The sequence below is a fragment of the Canis lupus genome, chromosome 19 (genome assembly GCF_003254725.2).
Source record: "Canis lupus dingo isolate Sandy chromosome 19, ASM325472v2, whole genome shotgun sequence".
NCBI classification, from domain to species: Eukaryota; Metazoa; Chordata; class Mammalia; order Carnivora; family Canidae; genus Canis; species Canis lupus.
In genome coordinates, this window is record NC_064261.1 from 31,006,518 (window position 1) to 31,025,623 (window position 19,106).

Below are 19,106 nucleotides of genomic sequence, written 5' to 3' on the forward strand. Positions count from 1 at the left end.
TTATGAGACTGGGAGTTTAAAACAATTATGATTAATATGCTAAGGGCGCTAATGGATAAAGCAAAAAGCACGTAAGAACAGATGGGCAATGTAAATCTAAGCACAGAGATGGAAATCATTAGAAAGACACCCCTCCAAATCTATGGGTAAAAAACACTATCACAGAAAATACTTTTCCTGACCTTATTAGTACACTGGACACAGCTAAGGAAATCATTTCAAAGGTAGATGATACATCAATAAAATCCTCAAAACCCCAAAAGCAAAGACTAAAGGACAAATACACTATCCAAGAAGTATGAGACAACTACAAAAGATGTGACATACAGTAACATATGATAATGGAAGTAACAAGAGAAGAGAAATGTAACAGAAGAAATGTTTGACACAAAAATGACTAAGGAACTTCTGCAAACTAACATCAAGCGGCAAACCACAGATCAAGGAAGTTCAGAGAACACAAGCAGGATAGATGCCTTAAAAAACCACACCTAGGTCTATCACTTTTAAACTATAACAAATCAAAGACAAAGAAAAAGATCTTAAAAGAAGCCAGAAGAAAAAACATCTCACCTACAGAGGCACAAAGGTAAGAAAAGGTATATCCAATTTCTCTGAAATCATGACGCAAGAAGACAGCAGAGTGATGTATTTAAAGTGTTGAGAGAAAAAAAGGCATCAACCCAAAATTTCATATTCTGTGAAATTATCCCTCAAAAATGAATGAGAAATAAAGACTTTCTCAAATAAAAATTGGGGGAATTTGTTGCCATGAGACCTACCTTGCAAGAAATGTAAAAAGAAAAATAATAAAGGCCAGAAACTTGGATCAATATGAAGAGGAAAAACACTGAAAAAAGGACTAAGTGATGATAAATGGTAAAATAAAAACTTGGTTATTCTTATTCTTAACTGATCTAACATCAGTTAGATCAGTTCAACATTTTGAACAAACGTTTAACAGTTTGTTCAAAATAATAAAAGTAACAATGTATACAATTATATATGTACTTATCCTATCCATAGAATTATATATGTTACATGCTTATATGTTAGTGAAATGATTGACAGCAATGATACAAGGGACAGGAAATTAGTATTATTTTCTAATTGTTATAGGACACTCACACTACCCGTGACATGATATACTATTATTTGAAAGTAGACTTGGATTAATATAAATATAATTGCAAACTCTAGAGTAACCACTAAAAAAAAAAAAAAAAAAAAAGGCAAAATAAGTAAAAATGATAAGCTAAGGACAGAAAAGAAAACCACAATAAAATGCTCAATTAAAAAACATATGGCAGAAAAAGAATGAAATACAAAAATGGAAACAAGAGCAACAAAGATAACATAGTAATGAATATAGTAGATATTAATACAAACATATAAAAAATGCTTTAAAATGCCATTGGACAGGCTCCTGGGCGGTTCAGTCAGTTAAACATCTGTCTTTGGCTGAGATCATGATTCTGGGGGTTCCTGGGATCAAGCCCCATGTTGGGCTACTTGCTCAGTGGGGAGTCTGCTTCTCCATCTCTTTGCCCCCCACTTGTGCTCTCTCTAGCTTTCCCTCTCTCTCAAATAAATAAAATCTTAAAAAGAATGTTAATGGGCTACAGATGTCCATCAACAGATGAACAGATAAAGATGTGGTGTATCTATACAATGGAATATTACTCAGCCATCAACAAAATGAAATCTTGATACTTGCAATGATGTTGATGGAACTAGAGGGTATTATGCTAAGTGAAGTAAGTCAATTAGAGAAAGACAATTATCATATGACCTCACTCATAAGAAGAATTTAAGAAACAAGTAATAGGAGTAAAGAGGAAGGGAGGGAAAAATAAAACAAGATGAAATCAGAGAGGGAGACAAACCGTAAGAGACTCTTAACCACAGGAAACAAACTAAGGGTTGAGGGAAGTGGGGTAGGGGGATTGGGTAACTGGGTGATAGGCATTATGGAGGGCACATGATGTAATGAGCACTGGGTGTTATATACAGCTGATGAGTCACTGAACTCTATCTCTGAAACTAATATTAAATACACTATATGTTAATTGAATGTACATTAAATTTTAAAAATTAATAATAAAATATCAATGGGCTAAATGTAACAATTAAAAGACATCAGAGTGGATCAAAAAAACAAGACACAACAATATTTTATTTAAATATGAAGACATATATAGGTTAAATGTAAACAGATGTACAAAAAAATACCTGTTAAGACTAAAAAAAAAAGCAGGAGTACTAGGGATCTAATGTACATCATGGTGAATATAGTTAATAATACTGTATTGTACATTTGAATGTTGTTAAAAGATCTTAAAAGTTCTCATCATGAGGAAAAAGAATTTTAACTATGCGTAGTGATGAATACTGTTCAGATTTACAGTAATAACCATTGTGCAATATATAGAAATATTGAATCATTATTGTACACTTGAAAATAACATAATGTTATATGTCAATTATACCTCAAAAAAGAATGAAAGAAAAAAAGGGCTCTAATAATTTCAAAAAGAACAGACTTTAAAGCAAATATCAATTAATATAAACAGACACATTGAAAGATTAAAAAAAAATCAGTTATATATGCCAAATAAGCATTTGACAAAATCCAACAACGATTCATGATGAAAACTCCCACTATATAGTAGGAAGACAGTGAAACTTTCTCCACTTGATAAAAGACTTTCTTAAAAAACCCTACAGCTAACATTATACTTAATAATGGTGAAAAACTAGAGATTTTACTACTAAGTAAAGAAAAGATGTTTCAGTTCACCACTCCTTTTCCACACCATATGAGAATTCCATGCTAATACAATTAAGGCACAAAAAGGGAATGAAAGATACAGATTTGGAAGGAAGACATAAACCTTAACTCACAGATGACACGATCACTTATGTGGAAGATCCAAGAGAATTGACAAATTCCTGGAACTAATAAGCAATTATAGCAAGGTGCAGGACATAAGATTAATACCAAAAGTCTATTTCTTTCCTGTATGTCAATAATGAACAGTAGAATTTGAAAACACCATAAACAAGATTTAAATTAGAACCCTCAAAAATGAAATACTTATACATAAATCTAAAAAATATGTATTAGAATTATAGGAGGAAAACCACAAAACTCTAATGAATAAAATCAAAGAACTAAATAAATATAAAGACACTCTGTATTTCTGGATAGGAATAATCAGTACTGTGAAGATGTCAATTCCCACTTTCAGAATGTCTGAAATCTCAGTCAAAATCCCACCGTTATTTTGTGGATATTGACGAATTGATTTTAAAGTTTATATGGAGAGGGAAAAAAACCCACAATTGGTATTGTAGTATTGAAAGAGAATACGAGAGTTGGAAGACTGAGATCACCCAATCTATACTTTAAAGCTACAGTAATGAAAACAGTATGGTACCGGTACAAGAATAGACAAAATAGATCAATGAAACAGAATGAAGAACCCAGGAATAAGCCCCCATAAATACATTCAAATGATTTCTGAAAAAGATGCAAAAGCAATACAATGTAGCAAAGACAGTTTCTCCAACAAATGGTGCTGGAACAAGTCAACATTCAAGAACACAAATATGAATCTAGACAAAGACAGTATATGCTTCACAAAAAATAAAAATGGATCAGAGACCTAAATGTAAAATTAAAGGCATAAAACTACTAAAAGATAACACAGGAGAAAACTTAGATGACCTTAGATGTGATGACGCTTTTTTAGCTAGAACACCAAAAATATGATCCATAAAAGAAATAATAAGCTGGATTTCATTAAAATTAAAAGCTTTTGTTCTGTGAAAGACCATATAAAGTAAAGTAAGACAAAACAAAGAAGAAAATATCTGTAGAAGACACGTCGGAGAAAGGGTTATTATCCAAAATATTCAAAGAACTCTTAAAACTCAGTAATAATAAAACCCAATAAAAAATTAACCAAAGACCGTAACAGACACCTCACTACAGAAGATATAGAGAGCAGATAAGCATAGGAAAAGACACTTCAGATCATGCCAACATGCATATTAAAGCAATGATACACCACGACATACCTATAAAATGGCCAAAACCCAGAATACTAATAATATTAAATGCTGGTGAGGATGTGGATCAACAGGAGTTCTCATTCATTTTGATGGGAATGAAAAATGGTATAGTTATTTTGGTGGATAGTTTGTCAGTTTCTTATAAAGCTAAACATACTTGTACCATACATCCAGCAATTGCACTCCTTGGTATTTACTCAAAGGAAACAGGAATATATACATATACGCTATATATATATATATATATAAAATATACACACACACACACACACACACATATATATACAAAAAGCTGCACATAAGTATGAATAACAGTTTTATTAATAACTTCCAAAACCTGAAAGCTATCAAGATGTCCTTCAGTAGCGGATATATGAATTAACTGTGGTACATACAGATAATGGAAAATTATCCAGCTCTACAAAAAATGTTGTATCAAAGCCAAGAAAAGATGGAGAAGAAACTTAACTTCATGTTAACAAGTAAAGGACGTTAATCTGAAAAGGCTATGATTCCAATCATACAAAAAAAGGGCAAAACTATGAAAAAAGAGAATAGTACGTGATAGAAGTCAATGGGAGAGATTGTGGGGCATGAAGAATTATTAAAGAAAAAAAATTAGAGATGCCTGGGTGGCTCGGCGGTTGGGCATCAGCCTTTGGCTCAGGGTGTGATCCTGAAGTGCCAGGATCAAGTCCCACATCGAGTTTCCTGCATGGAGCCTGCTTCTCCCTCTGTCTATGTCTCTGCCTCTCTCTGTGTGTCTTTCATGAATAAAATCTTTAAAAAATTATTCTGTAATGTATTATAATGATGGATAATACATCATTATATATTTATCCAAACCCATAGAACGTACACCACCAAGAGTGAACCCCACTGTAAACTATGGGCTCTGGGTAATTATGATGTGACAATATAAGTTCATCCTTAGTAAAAAATACACCATTATAAAGAGTAATGTTAATGGGGATAGGCTATACATGGGTCAGGTTAGGAGATATATGGAAATCTCTATATTCTTCTGAATTTTCTTATGAATTTAAAACTGCCTCCCAAAAACTTCATTTTTCTCCCAAAAACTTAATCTCAAAAAAATGAAATAAAACTATAAGCAATTTGGAGAAGAAATTTTTAACATTTCAAAATCTTATGGGACAACCTTTAAAATATTTTTTATTTAATATAAAAAAGCATAATGATGTTTTTATTTTTCCTTTCTATATTGCCTTTCTTCTTATATCCAAGTCATATAATCCTGTAAGAGGGGAGTTTTCAAAGTATCATTTATATAATCAGTATCAGCAAAATAGATTTGTCTTGTTTTTTTAACCTTTTAATAAATAATACGCAGATCCTGTTCTAGCCTTCATACCTAAGAGGCTAAGAGATTCAACCTTACTTGTCAAAATTTGCTTTGGGATCCTGGCCCAATCATCTAAGTAAATATTTTCATGGTAATGCAAAGTTTGGATATTTATGGCACTAATCATTTTAGAAACTCTCAGCAGAAGACAGAACAAAGATTTAAAAAGCTATGAAAGTATCCCTGAGCTCAGGGATCCCAGCCAAAAGGAAAAATATTAGAATATTCCGGGCTCCAGAAGGAAAAAAGAGGGAGAAGAGGACCAAGAGTTTATTTAAAGACATAACAGTGAATATCCTAAACCTGGGGAAAGACTTGGACACACAAGTCCATGGAACTAATAGATCACTGTAGTATCACAATGCAAAGAGGTCTTCTCCTAGATATATTATAATCAAACTATCAATAATCAATAATAAAGAATCTTAAAGGCAGCCAGGAAAAAGAATGTCACCTACAAAGGAGCCCTTTCTCAGCAGAAATCTTACAGGCCACGACAGAGTGGAAAGATACATTAAAAGGGTTGAAGATAAAAACTGACGACAAGACTACTTTATCTGGCAAAGTTATCCTTCAGATATGAAGGATAAATAAAAGCTTTCACAGACAAACAAAAGTTGAGGAATTCACCAACTCTAAGCTGGTGAAAGGAATTCTTCCAGTTGAAAAGATGCGAATCAGTGATGTAAAATATACAAAAAGTATACAACACACTGGGAAAGGCAAAAATTACAGTCAGACATAGAACATCCAAAACATAAAAAGCTCCATTTTGACAATACAAATATAAAACGGAATAGTAAAAGGGTGAAGCCTTTGTGGGTGTTCCAAGATATGTTGGTATCAGTCTAATGAACTATTTTCCAAGATAAGTTGTTATCAGTCTAAAGTGAACTTTTTTATCTATAAAATAAGCTCCAATGTAACACAAAACAAAACAAAAACCTACAGTAAAATGACAAAAGGACGCACATCCCCTCAAGAAGACAGAAAAAAGATACTCCACCCAAGTGGAAACTAAGAAAAAGTGGGGTTAGTTACACTTCTATCAGATAGACTTCAAGTCAAAAATAGTAACAAGAAACAAGGAAGGAAAGTCATTCATTACATAATGATGAAAGGATCAATTCATCAAGAAGATATAAAAGTTTTAAGTATGTGTCAGAGCACCTAGACATATTATGCAAAAACTAACAGATAGAGAGCACCTAAACATATTACGTGGTCCACATCAGAACACCTAAACATATTAAGCAAATACTAACATCAGAGCATCTAAACATATTAAGCAAATACTAACATCAGAGCATCTAAAGATATTAAGCAAATACTAACAGATTTGGAGAAATAGTACAATAATAGCAAGGGACATTAATACCCCACTTTCAACAATGGGAAGATCATCCAGATAGAAATTCAATAAAGAAACAATGGACTTGAACCATACATTACATGAAATAGGCCTAAAAGACATCATTGGAAGATTTAATCCAACAGTAGCATTCTAGAATACACATTCTTCTCAAGTACATATGGAACATTCTCAAGAATAGATCATATGGTAGGACACAAAACAAGTTTTAGCAAAATTAAAAAGACTGAAATCAAACCAACTATCTTTTCAATCAATAAAGGTATGAAACCAAAAATCAACAACATGAGGAAAAGTGGAAGATCTACATACATGTAGAAACTAAACATACTGCTGAACTACAAATGGGTCAAAGAAGAAATGAAAAGGATAACCAAAGAATATCTTGAAACAAATGAAACTAGAAATAACAAAATATATGGAATGGTGTAAAAGCAGTTCTGAGAGGATATTTATAGCAATAAATGCATATACAGTTGATCCTTGAACAATGTGAGCATTACAGGCACCAACTTCATACACAGTTGAAATTCCACGTAACTACTAGTAGCCTACTGTTGACCAAAAACCTTACCAATAAATATACAATCAACACTTATTTTGTATGTATGTTCTATGTACTATATTCTTACAATAGAGTAAGCTGCAAAAAATGATAAAAGCATTTTAAGAGAAAATATGGTTTCAGTACTAAACTATTTATTGAAAAAAATTTACATAAAAGTGAAACTATGCCCACAGAATAACTATGTGATTCTAGGGTCTACTCTATTAAGAAATTAGAAAGATCATAAATGAAAAACCTAACTACACCTCAACGAACTAGAATAAGAATAAATTAAGTCTAAAGTTAGCAAAAGAAAGAAAATAATAAAAGATCAGAGTAGAAATAAATGAAATGGCTACAAGGAAAAAAAACAACAAAAAAATAAAAACTAAGAGTTTTCCCCCCCCAAAAGATATACAAAATGGACAAACCATTAGCAAGATTGAGAAAAAAAAAAAGGCTCAAATCAGAAATGAAAGAGGAAGAATTACAACTGATACTATAGAAATACATAGGATCATGAGACTACTATGAACAAATCAGATAACCTAGAATAAATGGATAATTTCCTAGACTAATACAACCTACCAAGACGGAGTCAGGAAGAAGTCAAGTCTGAATATACAAATGTTAAGTAAGGAGACTGAATCAGTAATCAAACACCTCCCAACACGGAAAATCCCAGGACCAGATTTCTTCGTTACGAAATTCTACCAAATATTTGAAAAAGAATTAATGCAAGCCTTCTCAAATTCTTCCAAAAAAATAAGAAGAAAGACTCTCAAACTCATTCTAGGAGATGAGCAACACCCTGATACCTAAGCCAGGTAAGGACACTACAAGAAAACTATAGACCAATATCTCTGTTGAAGACTGTTGCAAAAATTCTCAACAAAATTCTACCAAATCAAATTCAAGAACTCATTAAAAAGGTTATACACCATGACCAAATACAATTTATCCCTGGGATGCAAGGATAGTTCAATATATGCAAATCAATAAATATGAAATGCCACAAGAACAAAAGAAAGATAAATTTCATATGATCTTCTCAATAGATGTAGAAAAAGTAATTGACAAAATATATCCTTTATGATCAAAAAACAAACAAAACCCCCTCAACAGATTGTATACGAAGGGAATATACCTCAACATCCTAAAGGGCATATACAACAAAACCACAGTTAACATTATACTTTGTTATACTTTGATAAACAAAACCTGAAGTTTTTCCCCTAAAATTAAGAAAAAAACATCTCTCACCACTCCTATTTAACATAGCACTGGAAGTCCTGGCTACACCAATTAGTCAATACAAAGAAATAAAAGGCATCTAAATAGAAAAGGAAGAAGTAAAATTGTTATTTCTGAATATGATGATATAGATATTAAAAAAATTTTTTTTAGATATTAAAAATGACAAAGATTCAACTAATAACAGTGAATCTAAGCAATGAATTCGGTAAAATTGTAGGATATAAAATCAAAGCATAAGAATCATTTGCATTTCTATACACTACCAATGAGACATCTGTAAAAAGAAAGAAAACTATCCTATTCATAATAGCAACAAAACAAAGAAATACCTGTAATAAATTTAATGAAGGGAATTATCAACCTTATGAAAACCACAAGACTTTGTTGAAAGAAATCAAAGAAGAAACAAACAAATGGAAAGACACTTCATTCCACGTTAATAGACTGGGAAAGTTAATATTGTTAAAATGTCCATGCTATCCAAAGTCATCTATGGATTCAATGCATAGTCTACCAAAATTCAAATGGCATTTTCCACAGAAATAGAAAAAAAAAATCAATCCTAAAATTTGTACTAATTTCAAATTATACTATAATGCTACAGTAATGAAAATGATATGGAAATACCATAAAAATAAACAAACAGACCAATGGAAAGAGCAAACCTAGAATTAAATTCCACATACATAGTCAAAACTAATATTTATAAGGGAACCAAGGACACTTGATGAAGAAAGGATAGTCTCTTTAACAAATGGTGTTGGGAAAAACTAGATAGCCACATGCAGAAAAATAAAATAGGACCTCTATCATACACCATTCATAAAAATTAACTTAAAATAGATCAAAGGCTTAAACATAAGGCCTGATTCCATAAAACTCCAGAAAAAAAACATAGAGAAGAAGTTTAATATTGGTCTAGGCAATGATTTTTTAGGATATGACACCAAAAGCACAAAAACAACAACAAAAAAAACCACAAAACCTTGTGCACTGCAAACAAAATTAACAAAATGAAGAGGCAATTTACAGAATCGGAGAAGATACCTGCAAACCATGTACTACATACTGGGTTAATATTCAGATTATAAAGAACTCATACAACTCAATAACAAAGAAACAAACCTATTAAAAAATGGACAGAGGACTTGAATAGACATTTTTCCAAAGAAGACATACAAAGGGCCAACAGATACACAAAAAGATGCTCAACATCACTAATCCTCAATGAGATGCAAATCAAAACCACAATATCCCTTTATACCAGTCAGAATGGCTAAAATCCAAAGACAAGAAATAAATGCTGTTGAGAATGTGGAGAAAAGGGAACCCTTGTGCACTGTTGTTGGGAATGTAAACTGGTGCTGCCACTGTGGAAAACAGTATGGAGGTTCCTCAGAAAATTAGAAACAGAAACATCGTATGATCCAATAATTCCTCTATTGGGGATTTATTCAAAGAAAACAGAAACACTAATTCAAAAAGATATGTGTAACCCTGGCACAGCTTGTCATTGTTATTTGCCGCATTTTTTTCATGAAATTCATCAACCACTACCCTCTCCCACTCCATCCCCCTGCCCTAGTCTGCCAACTTTCAGTGTTAAACTTAGGCTGTTGCTCTTCAAGAAGGTGCACCCTGAGGTATGTCCACAGTAATCCTGAGTAATCCTGGTACCAATCATCCCATTCCTTCAAAAAGGATACCCAGCATAAAACACCCCTAACTAACAACACATTGCTCTATTGTTTTCAATTATGCTCAGGGGGCATGAATCCTTTAAAAACCAAACTAATCAAATTATGCTTTCTTCAAAGGAATATGTGAGAGAAGTGTTTGAGGCTACTATTTCCTCTAGTAGTCTTTAGGTTTCCTGAAAGACTCCTTCTTAAAAATAGTCTGAGCCTTGCAGTTATTTAAGTTGCAATTTCCTGTTGTTATACAGGAGCCCTGTTGATGTGGCAGTAGGGTGAGGGGTTGGGAAGGAATTGTTCTTTAACCTATAGTCAGGATTCAGCGGTTAGTTCTCTCTACTTGGCTATGATCTGCAGTGCTTTTCAGCTCACTCTCTCACAGGGGGTACAGAGTAGCCTGGAAATGATATTTTCTTCTCCCACTTTGGTTATGCTCTGGTAAAATCCATATTGGTTAAGTACATGTAAATCAGATTTTCTTGAGGGCAGATCTTTGTTAAGGAGAAGAGAAAGCTCTGAGCATATCTCAAAATGGTTACTTCTCTGCTTACCCTACCCTGCTCACCAGAGCATGATAGATTTTTCTCCAATCTTCCACCTGGTAACCTGGTGGGATGCCTGGTGGTAGTAAAACTAATGAAAGTGTGGGGACTTTTGTAAGGCTGGGCCTTCAGAAGTTTTCATCTCCCAAGCCAGTCTTTGCTCAGTCACTAGCAATTAGTCAATTACCTTTAAGTATTCCTGCCAGTTTGTTAGTATGTACAGCCATGAATAGTTAAGATCAGAAGAAACTCTTAGGTTCCATGATGATGTAGATACAGTAGCTCTACCAATTTTAAATCCCAGTTTAATTCTTGAAGACAAAATTTAAAATAAACACTATATACTTTCCAATCAACATCATAAACATTCACATCCTTTTTCTTTTTTTTTTGAACCTAACTTCTATGATAAAGACTTGGAAGTGTGAGTTTTATTTCTCAACAATAAACTAGTTCTAAGCATATTCACCAGTAAACTAATATGCCAACTCCTTACTTAGCATACAGAGTATGTTGGATCTGTCACAATCTGAATCTAATTTCTCTTCTATGCAAAATATTCCTAAATTCTTGTGCCCTTGCTTCTATCTTCAGTAAAGACAACTGCAGGAGAAACCAAACCAAACAGCTCATCATTTCTTCAACTTGCCATATCCTTTCTTACTATCAGGTCTCTGCAAATGCTTGCTATCTCTACTTGAATTCCCTAAATCCACACATACCTCTTCCATACTTCCTTTTCACGAAATTTCCCTTCATCCTTTAAAAACCATCTCAAATATCATGGAGGCATTCAAATTTTCCCTAGAGAGATTGTATCCTTTGTGTTTCCAAAACAATTTCTCAAAAATTCTTCTAGAATCCTTATAATAATAAAAAGGGAGTATGTATACAATATAGGGTTTTGAAAATACAGAAAAATTTAGATTATCACTGTTATTTTAATCCACATCATCAAAAAAGAATTTTTCAGATTTTGACATTTATAGAAAATATGAAATACAAAGTAAAATATTTTTTAAAATTGTCTTTAGTAAAAATCAGAAACGTATTAATTTCAAAGATGTGCATTTGCCATTTCACTGTTATAAAAATGAGTGATAATTATCTTCTATGAAGATTTTAATCACATATTTGTTATTGATTTTATAATTATTTTTTGTGCATTTGCTAATAGGCAGGGGCTGTGTCTTAAACTGTTTTATATCCTCTTCCAAACAAACCAGGTTTGAATTACATGGCAAGTATTTAAAAAGATGTGAGATGAAACACTAAATGATACTTAGTTTTCTTTTATGAGCTTTACAGAGGTGTTAGCATACACAATGAAATATACCAGCTTTAATGAATACTTCAAAGCATTTTGACAAATGTGTTGTTATGTAACTAGCTGCCAACAAAATGAACATAGAACATTTGATCACCTCAAAATGTTCCCTTGGTGTCTCTCTGCAATCAATTGCCTCCTCTCATTTTCAGCTCCTGGCAACCACTGGTCTACTATCTCTGTAATTTGGGTTTTCTAGAATGTCATACCAACAGAAACAAAGAGTATGTGGTCTTTGTGTCCGGCTTCTTATACCTAGCATAAAGTTTTGAGGGCAAGGTCATCCAAATGGTTTAGTGTATTAATAGTTCATTTCTTTTTGTGAAGAGTATTCCACTATGGAGATATACCATAATTTGCTTATCCTTTCACCAACTGGTATTTGTAGGTCTGTTTTGAGCTGCTATAAATAATGTAGCTATGAATGTCACTGTAAAAATCTTTATATGAACTTAGGTTTTCATTTTGCTTGCGTAAATATTCAGGAATAGAAATGCTGGATTACATCAAGGTTTAACTTTAAAGAAACTGTCAAACTGTTTTCCAAAGTTGGTATACTAGTTTGCACTCCCACCAGGAATGTGTGAGATTTCAGGTGTTCTGCTTCTTGTCATCATTTGGTGTTGTCTTATTTTTAAAAAATTTCTTTAATTTTTAAAATTTATTTTATTTTTTAAAAGATTTTATTTATTTATTCATGGGGGAGACAAAGAGAGAGAGGCAGAGACATAGGCAGATGGAGAAGCAGGCTCCCTGGATCCCAATCCCGGCACTTCAGGATCATGCTCCGGGCCGAAGGCAGGCACCAAACCACTGAGCCACCCGGGCGTCCCTTTCATTTCTTTTTTAATTGGAGCTATTGTGTGGGTGAGTAGTACTTCATTGTGGTTTAGCTTGCATTTCACTGATGACTAAACATCTTTTCATGTGCTCATTTGCCATCTGGATTATGTCCTTTGGTGGAAATGTGTATTCAAATATTTTGCCTATTCTTTTTAATCAGATTGTCTTCTTATTACTGAGCTATGAAAGTTCTTATTATATTCTTGATAGGTTCTTTTTCAAATATATATTTTACAAAAGACTGTATCTTGCTTTTTCATCTTTAGAGTGTCTTTTGAAGGGCAAAAGTATTTAATTTTCATGACAGTCATCTCAGTTTTTGAATTTTCTAATTCATGTGGTTTTGTGACCTACCTAGGAAATTTATCTTTATTTTTTAAACAAAGTTGTGGCAATTTTCTAAAACAGTTGCTTCTTCTGTCACTCATCATATTTCTACTAAACTGTTATTAAAATGACTAATTACAAAAATCTATTAAAAAAAAATCAGATAGTGAAAAACCAGGACCAAAAGTTTTAAACAGAGATACAGAGAAGAACAGATTACTACAATGTATTTCTTTTGTATTTGTTTCTTTTGCTAAAGAAAATCAGTCCATTTACTTTAAAAATCCAGAGCTACTCATATAATATGTAACACATATGACTAAGTTGAGTTTTATGATTTTCAATTTATCCCCTAAAGGAAAGTGGCAGATGCTACTTTTCCTTCCTCCTCATTCTGGGATACAGAAGTAATGGCAGATGAGTCATTCTGGACAAAGACAACACACTAAGGAAAGTAGAACAGTAAAACTAAAGAAAGATGAGTTTTAAACACCTGGAGCCACCATAATTTTCCTAGAACCAACTGAAACCATTGTAATAGTGGATCCTAGATGCAGCAACCATGCCTATGTTCTAACTAATAAACTAACACCCCACCAAACGCACTTAGATAAAATACTGATTTAGAGCAATCAACAGGGTGCAAGACACAGTAAACATAATAGTATTAGATACAATTCTATAGTATAAATTCAGAGATTCTGAAAGAGAAACATTCATTAAGTAGTATTGTCTACGAATACTGTTCTGATGGATTAAAGCACATTTTAAAGTAAAATAATTAAATTATTTTGGTATTCTCTAGTTGATTTCAAGTGGGATAAGTTGTATGACAACATTAATATAGTTTTACAACCACTTTTTAAAAATTTTTTATTTATTTAAGTAATCTCTATACCCCATGTGGAGCATGAACTCACGACCCCGACTGAGATCAAGAGCACCACACTCCTCTGATTGGGCAAGCCACGTACTTGGTCAACAATCACTTTCTTTAATATGAATCATTATACGTGGTAATATAATGGTAAAAGCAAAAGTATTGATGGAAGTTCTTACCATGGAAAGGTATTCATTCGTACCCTGTTCTTATAAATCAGAATTCCTCCTGACATCACTCCAATCATAATTTCATTGTTACTTTGATCCTTCAAAAAAAAGAAAATGACAAGTCTAAAATACTGGGCTTTTCTTGTTAAATATATACTTTAAAAATAGGATAAGGTTTTAAAAATACAATGTAAAATTTTCAAAGGCAGAATATAATTGCACAATATTTACAAACCCATATGGTTATTGTTACCTCATAAAAATAAATAACATACTTCACAACAAACTTCAACTTGGCATTATAAAAATTCATTAATCCAAAGTAAAAATGATCTCAGGATTCTCCACAGTTCGTAACTGGAACTGAGAATTTGAGACAAGGAATCAAAAGTCTTCTCATTTTGTAGAATGATAAGTTAGTATCCTTTCTTCTATTTCTAAAACTATTCTGACTCAACCACTGTGTAAGTATAGTGTCAGAATTACAAAAGTGGATAAAACATGGAGGAGTTCAGAGTTTGGTAAAGTGTAACCTATAATAAAACAAGATTTCCAATATAATAATAAGTCATATAACTAATATAATACAATAAAAATATCATGGTAGTACAGAGTGGCTAACAAGTGTTGGAAAGTTTGAAAGATTCTAGAGAAGAAAATTTGAATGATGCTTTGAGGAAAGTGAAAGTTTTCAGGCTAACTGATCCACTTTGAATAGCCAACTGGCACTAGTGACAAAAGGAGTAGAATTAAATTCTTTTCTCATATGCTAATCAACCTTGAAATAGTTTTGCTACTTGACTTGAAACACTGTACAGGCAAGCTAATAGAGCAATAATGCTTTTACTCCCTATATCCATATGCTCAGAAGACAGAACTAATTGATGAAATTATAATTAGGATTTTGTAACTGTGTCCCTAAAAAAAAAAAAACAAAAAAAAAAACCTCTTTAAAATGCAGCTTCAATAATTTCTAATAAAATAAAATTAAATCTTACTAAATTAACTTGTTCAATAGGATAATACATAACAAACGGCCAAGGTAACACAATAACCACCATTATTGTACACTATTATGAGAGTCTTAAAGTTTGACCAAAATGGTTTACTTAGCATATGTTCCTATTGCTTTTTTTTTTTTTTTTAAGATTTTATTTATTCATGAGAGACACACACAGAGAGAGGCAGAGACACAGGCAGAGGGAGAAGCAGGCTCCACGCAGGGAGCCCGATCTGGGACTCGATCCCGGGACTCCAGGATCACACCTTGGGCTGAAGGCAGCCGCTAAACCGCTGAGCCACCCAGGAATCCCCACCTATTGCTCATTCTGCTCCCAATCTCATAAAACACTGGAGAAAATACATGAAAACAATCCATAACATTAGAGGTATATAATCAATGGACTAGATATTTTAAAGAATTTGTAAAAACATAAAGAGGCTACAGATTTTTTTTTACACTCATATTTAAGAAAAAAATTATAGAAGACCACAGCGTAAACTAGACACTAGTTTACTAGAAGAATAAGTTCTACATGCAGGCAGAAAGAAAGCATAGTCAACAGGTACAATTTTACAGACAACAGATAAAAGAAATAAGGGAGCCTCAAATTTCTGTCAGGATGACCAGGCAGAAAGCAGCTCAGGTAATTATCTCCTACCAACCCCACAATCCTGCCCTGTCTGGATTGAGCTAGGAGACATAGAGAAGTATGTGTAGCCAATCTACAATCAGTAAGTGTGGATACTAGGGACAGAAGTCAGAGTGATGCTCAGAATGAATGAAGAGGCCCAGAATGAGATAGGCAAACTATAGCCATGTTCTCCCTGGCAATATATTCATTCTAAGGCAGGCCATAGCAAAGACAACATCTACAAGCAAGTGAACTAGTAATCACAAATACAAAAGTACACAAGGAAGGATCACCAAGCACTTGAGAAGAACCAATATCATTAAATAGATATGCAGAACTCAACACTATTTGTTGACTAAATCAATCAAGTTGTTATGTTGATAAGAACACATGTTAAAAAATAGGAAGAAGAAAGAAACATGTTCAGGGTATCTAGGAACTCAAATTCTTAAATTATAATTATCTAGATTTAAAGTGACCATTCCCAGGGTGATGTGAGAAGTGGGCAAGATCAAAGAAACAAGTGTTATGTCCTTAACAGACACAAATGCTATTAATTCCAATGTACAGGAAAATGCATGATGACCACCTTATTTTAAAATATCTTTTTCTTGTTATCACTTACTGCTATCCAATATTATGCAATAATTTGCCTTGTTTAATCTGATTATTTTTTATTCTTCACTAGAAGCTAAGAGGCAAAAAAAAAAAAAAAAAAGAAAAAAGAAAAAAGAAAAAAAAAGTTAGAACCTAAGTGGCAAGGTATAGGGCCTTTGTTTTTTCCACTGTTGGACTCTCAGGTATAGAAAAGTGCCCTGTATAGTTAACCTGTGAAGAACAATCAGGTTTGAACTGTGTGGATCCACTTATATGCACACTTTTTTCAATAAATATATTTGAAAAATTTTTGGAGATTTGCAGCAATTTCAAAAAACTTGCAGACAAATCACATAGGCAAGAAATATAAAAAAATTAAGTTAGGTATGTCATGACTGTATAAAATATATGTAGATACTAGTCTATTTTATCATTTGTTACCATAAAATACATACAAATCAACTATAAAAAGTTAAGATATACTAAACTTCTGCAAGCTTACATACTACACATGGCACCATTATGGCTGAGAGAAATGTAAACAAATGTAAAGATACAACATGAAATCGTAACTGCGTAACATTTACTGTAGTACATACTGTATTACTGTAATAATTTCATAGTTACTTCCTGTTGCTCTTGTGGTGAGCAGGAGTGTTCCAAGTATCTGCTTAAAACAGTGTGACACTTATCTGTTCATGAGCAATTTGGTTTCTCCAATAAATTACATATAGTAATAACAGTGATCTCTCACAGTTGCTTATTTTTCAACGTGTTTAGTGTAATACTGTAAACCTCCAATAATATCACTGGACTCAAACAAAGAGCTTTTTAGTGATGCTGGAAGTGTTCCCAAGAAGGAAAGAAAATCATGACATTACAAGAATAAGCCGAACTGCTTGATATATATCATAGAGTGAGGTCTGCAGCTGTGATTGCCTGCTGTTTCAAGAGAAATGTATCCAGCAAGAGGACCATTGTGAAAAATGAACAGGAAATTTGTGAAGCTATTGCTGCAATTACACCAGCATGCACAAAAAACCTGGTACTTTGTGTGAAATACTATACCTTTTCATCTCATATTGAAAATGCAGCTTTTATGTGGGTACTAGACTGCTATAGGAAAGGTAAACCTATACCTACAGATTCTGGTATGATTGAAAATATGTAGTCATTATATGACAACTTAAAACAAAAGGAAGGTGTAGACTCTAAAGCTGAAGAATTTAATGCTAGCAAAGGATGGTTTGATAATTTTATTAAAAAGTTTGGCATAAAAAAATGACAAGATAACAGGAAAAGCAGCTTCTGCCGAACAAGAAGCTGGAACCATGTTCCCAGATGCCATTGATAAAGTCACTGAGAAAAAAGGTTATCTATCTAAACAAGTTTTGAATGTAGATTAAAGTGGTGTATTCAGGAAGAAAAAATGCTAGAAAGGACATTTATTAGTAAGGCAAAGAAGCACGGCTGTGGATTTAAAGCAGGAAAAGACAGGCTAACACTGTTTCGTGCAAATGCAGTTGAGTTCATGATCAGGACTGACCATATCTATAAAGCTTCTAACTTGCCACCTTTGAAGGGAAAAGATGAATACCATCTGCCAGTCTTCTGGTTATACAACAAGAAGGCCTGTACAACGAGAACCCTTTTTCTGGACTGGTTCTATCAATGCTTTGTCCCTCAGGTCGGAAAGTAATTTGCCTGTAAGGGATTGCCTTCTGAAGTTCTTTTGATATTGAACAATGTCCCTGGCCATCGAACCCCATAAGTTCAACAGCAAAAGATGTCAAAGTATTCTACTTGCCCTCAAAAACATCTCTATTTCAGCCTCTAGAACATGTAAGCTCATTACACATGGTCTCTATGTAAAGGACTGTCTATGCTATGGGAAAGAACCCTGATAGAACATCATACAAATGTGGAAGGCTCACACTATTGAGAATGCCACTGTTATTTGTTTGTTTATTTATTTATTTATTGCCACTGTTATTTAAAAAAGGCTGTGTAAGCCATCAAGCTTTCCTGAAACAATATATTCCTGCTGGAGAAAACCATATCCAGATGTGTGTGACTTTACAGACCTTAAAACAAAGCCAGTCAAGAAAATAATGAAAGAGATTATAGATATGGTAAAAAGATGGAGAAAAAGGATTCATGATATGGACCTATCAAGAAATTCAAGAGCTAACAGACACCACACCAAAAGATTAACAGAGGATGACCTGATAGAGGTGAATGCTTCCAAACCAGTGCCAGACGATGAGGAAGTAGAAGAAAAGGTGCAGCAAATGAACTGACATTTGACAGTCTGGCAGAAGAGTTCTGATTATTTAAGACTGCTTTTGACTTCTTTCACAACATAGACCCTTCCATGATATGAGCACTAAAACTAAAGCAGACAGTGGAAGAACAATTGGTATGATATAGAAAGCTGTTTAGCAAAATGAAAAAAGCAGAAGAGTCAGTTAGA

At 33.1% G+C, this 19,106-nt stretch overlaps 1 protein-coding gene across 14 annotated transcripts in view; it reads right to left on the reverse strand.

Moving 5' to 3' along the window:
- The window catches only part of PTPN4 (protein tyrosine phosphatase non-receptor type 4), a 206,884-nt gene that overhangs the window by 65,468 nt on the left and 122,310 nt on the right, over positions 1 to 19,106 (reverse strand). For all 14 annotated transcript variants that reach the window (XM_025429215.3, XM_025429221.3, XM_025429268.3 and 11 more), the window contains one exon: positions 14,412 to 14,500. In XM_025429215.3, coding sequence (XP_025285000.1) covers positions 14,412 to 14,500 — 89 coding nt within the window. The remainder of the gene's footprint in view (positions 1 to 14,411; positions 14,501 to 19,106) is intronic.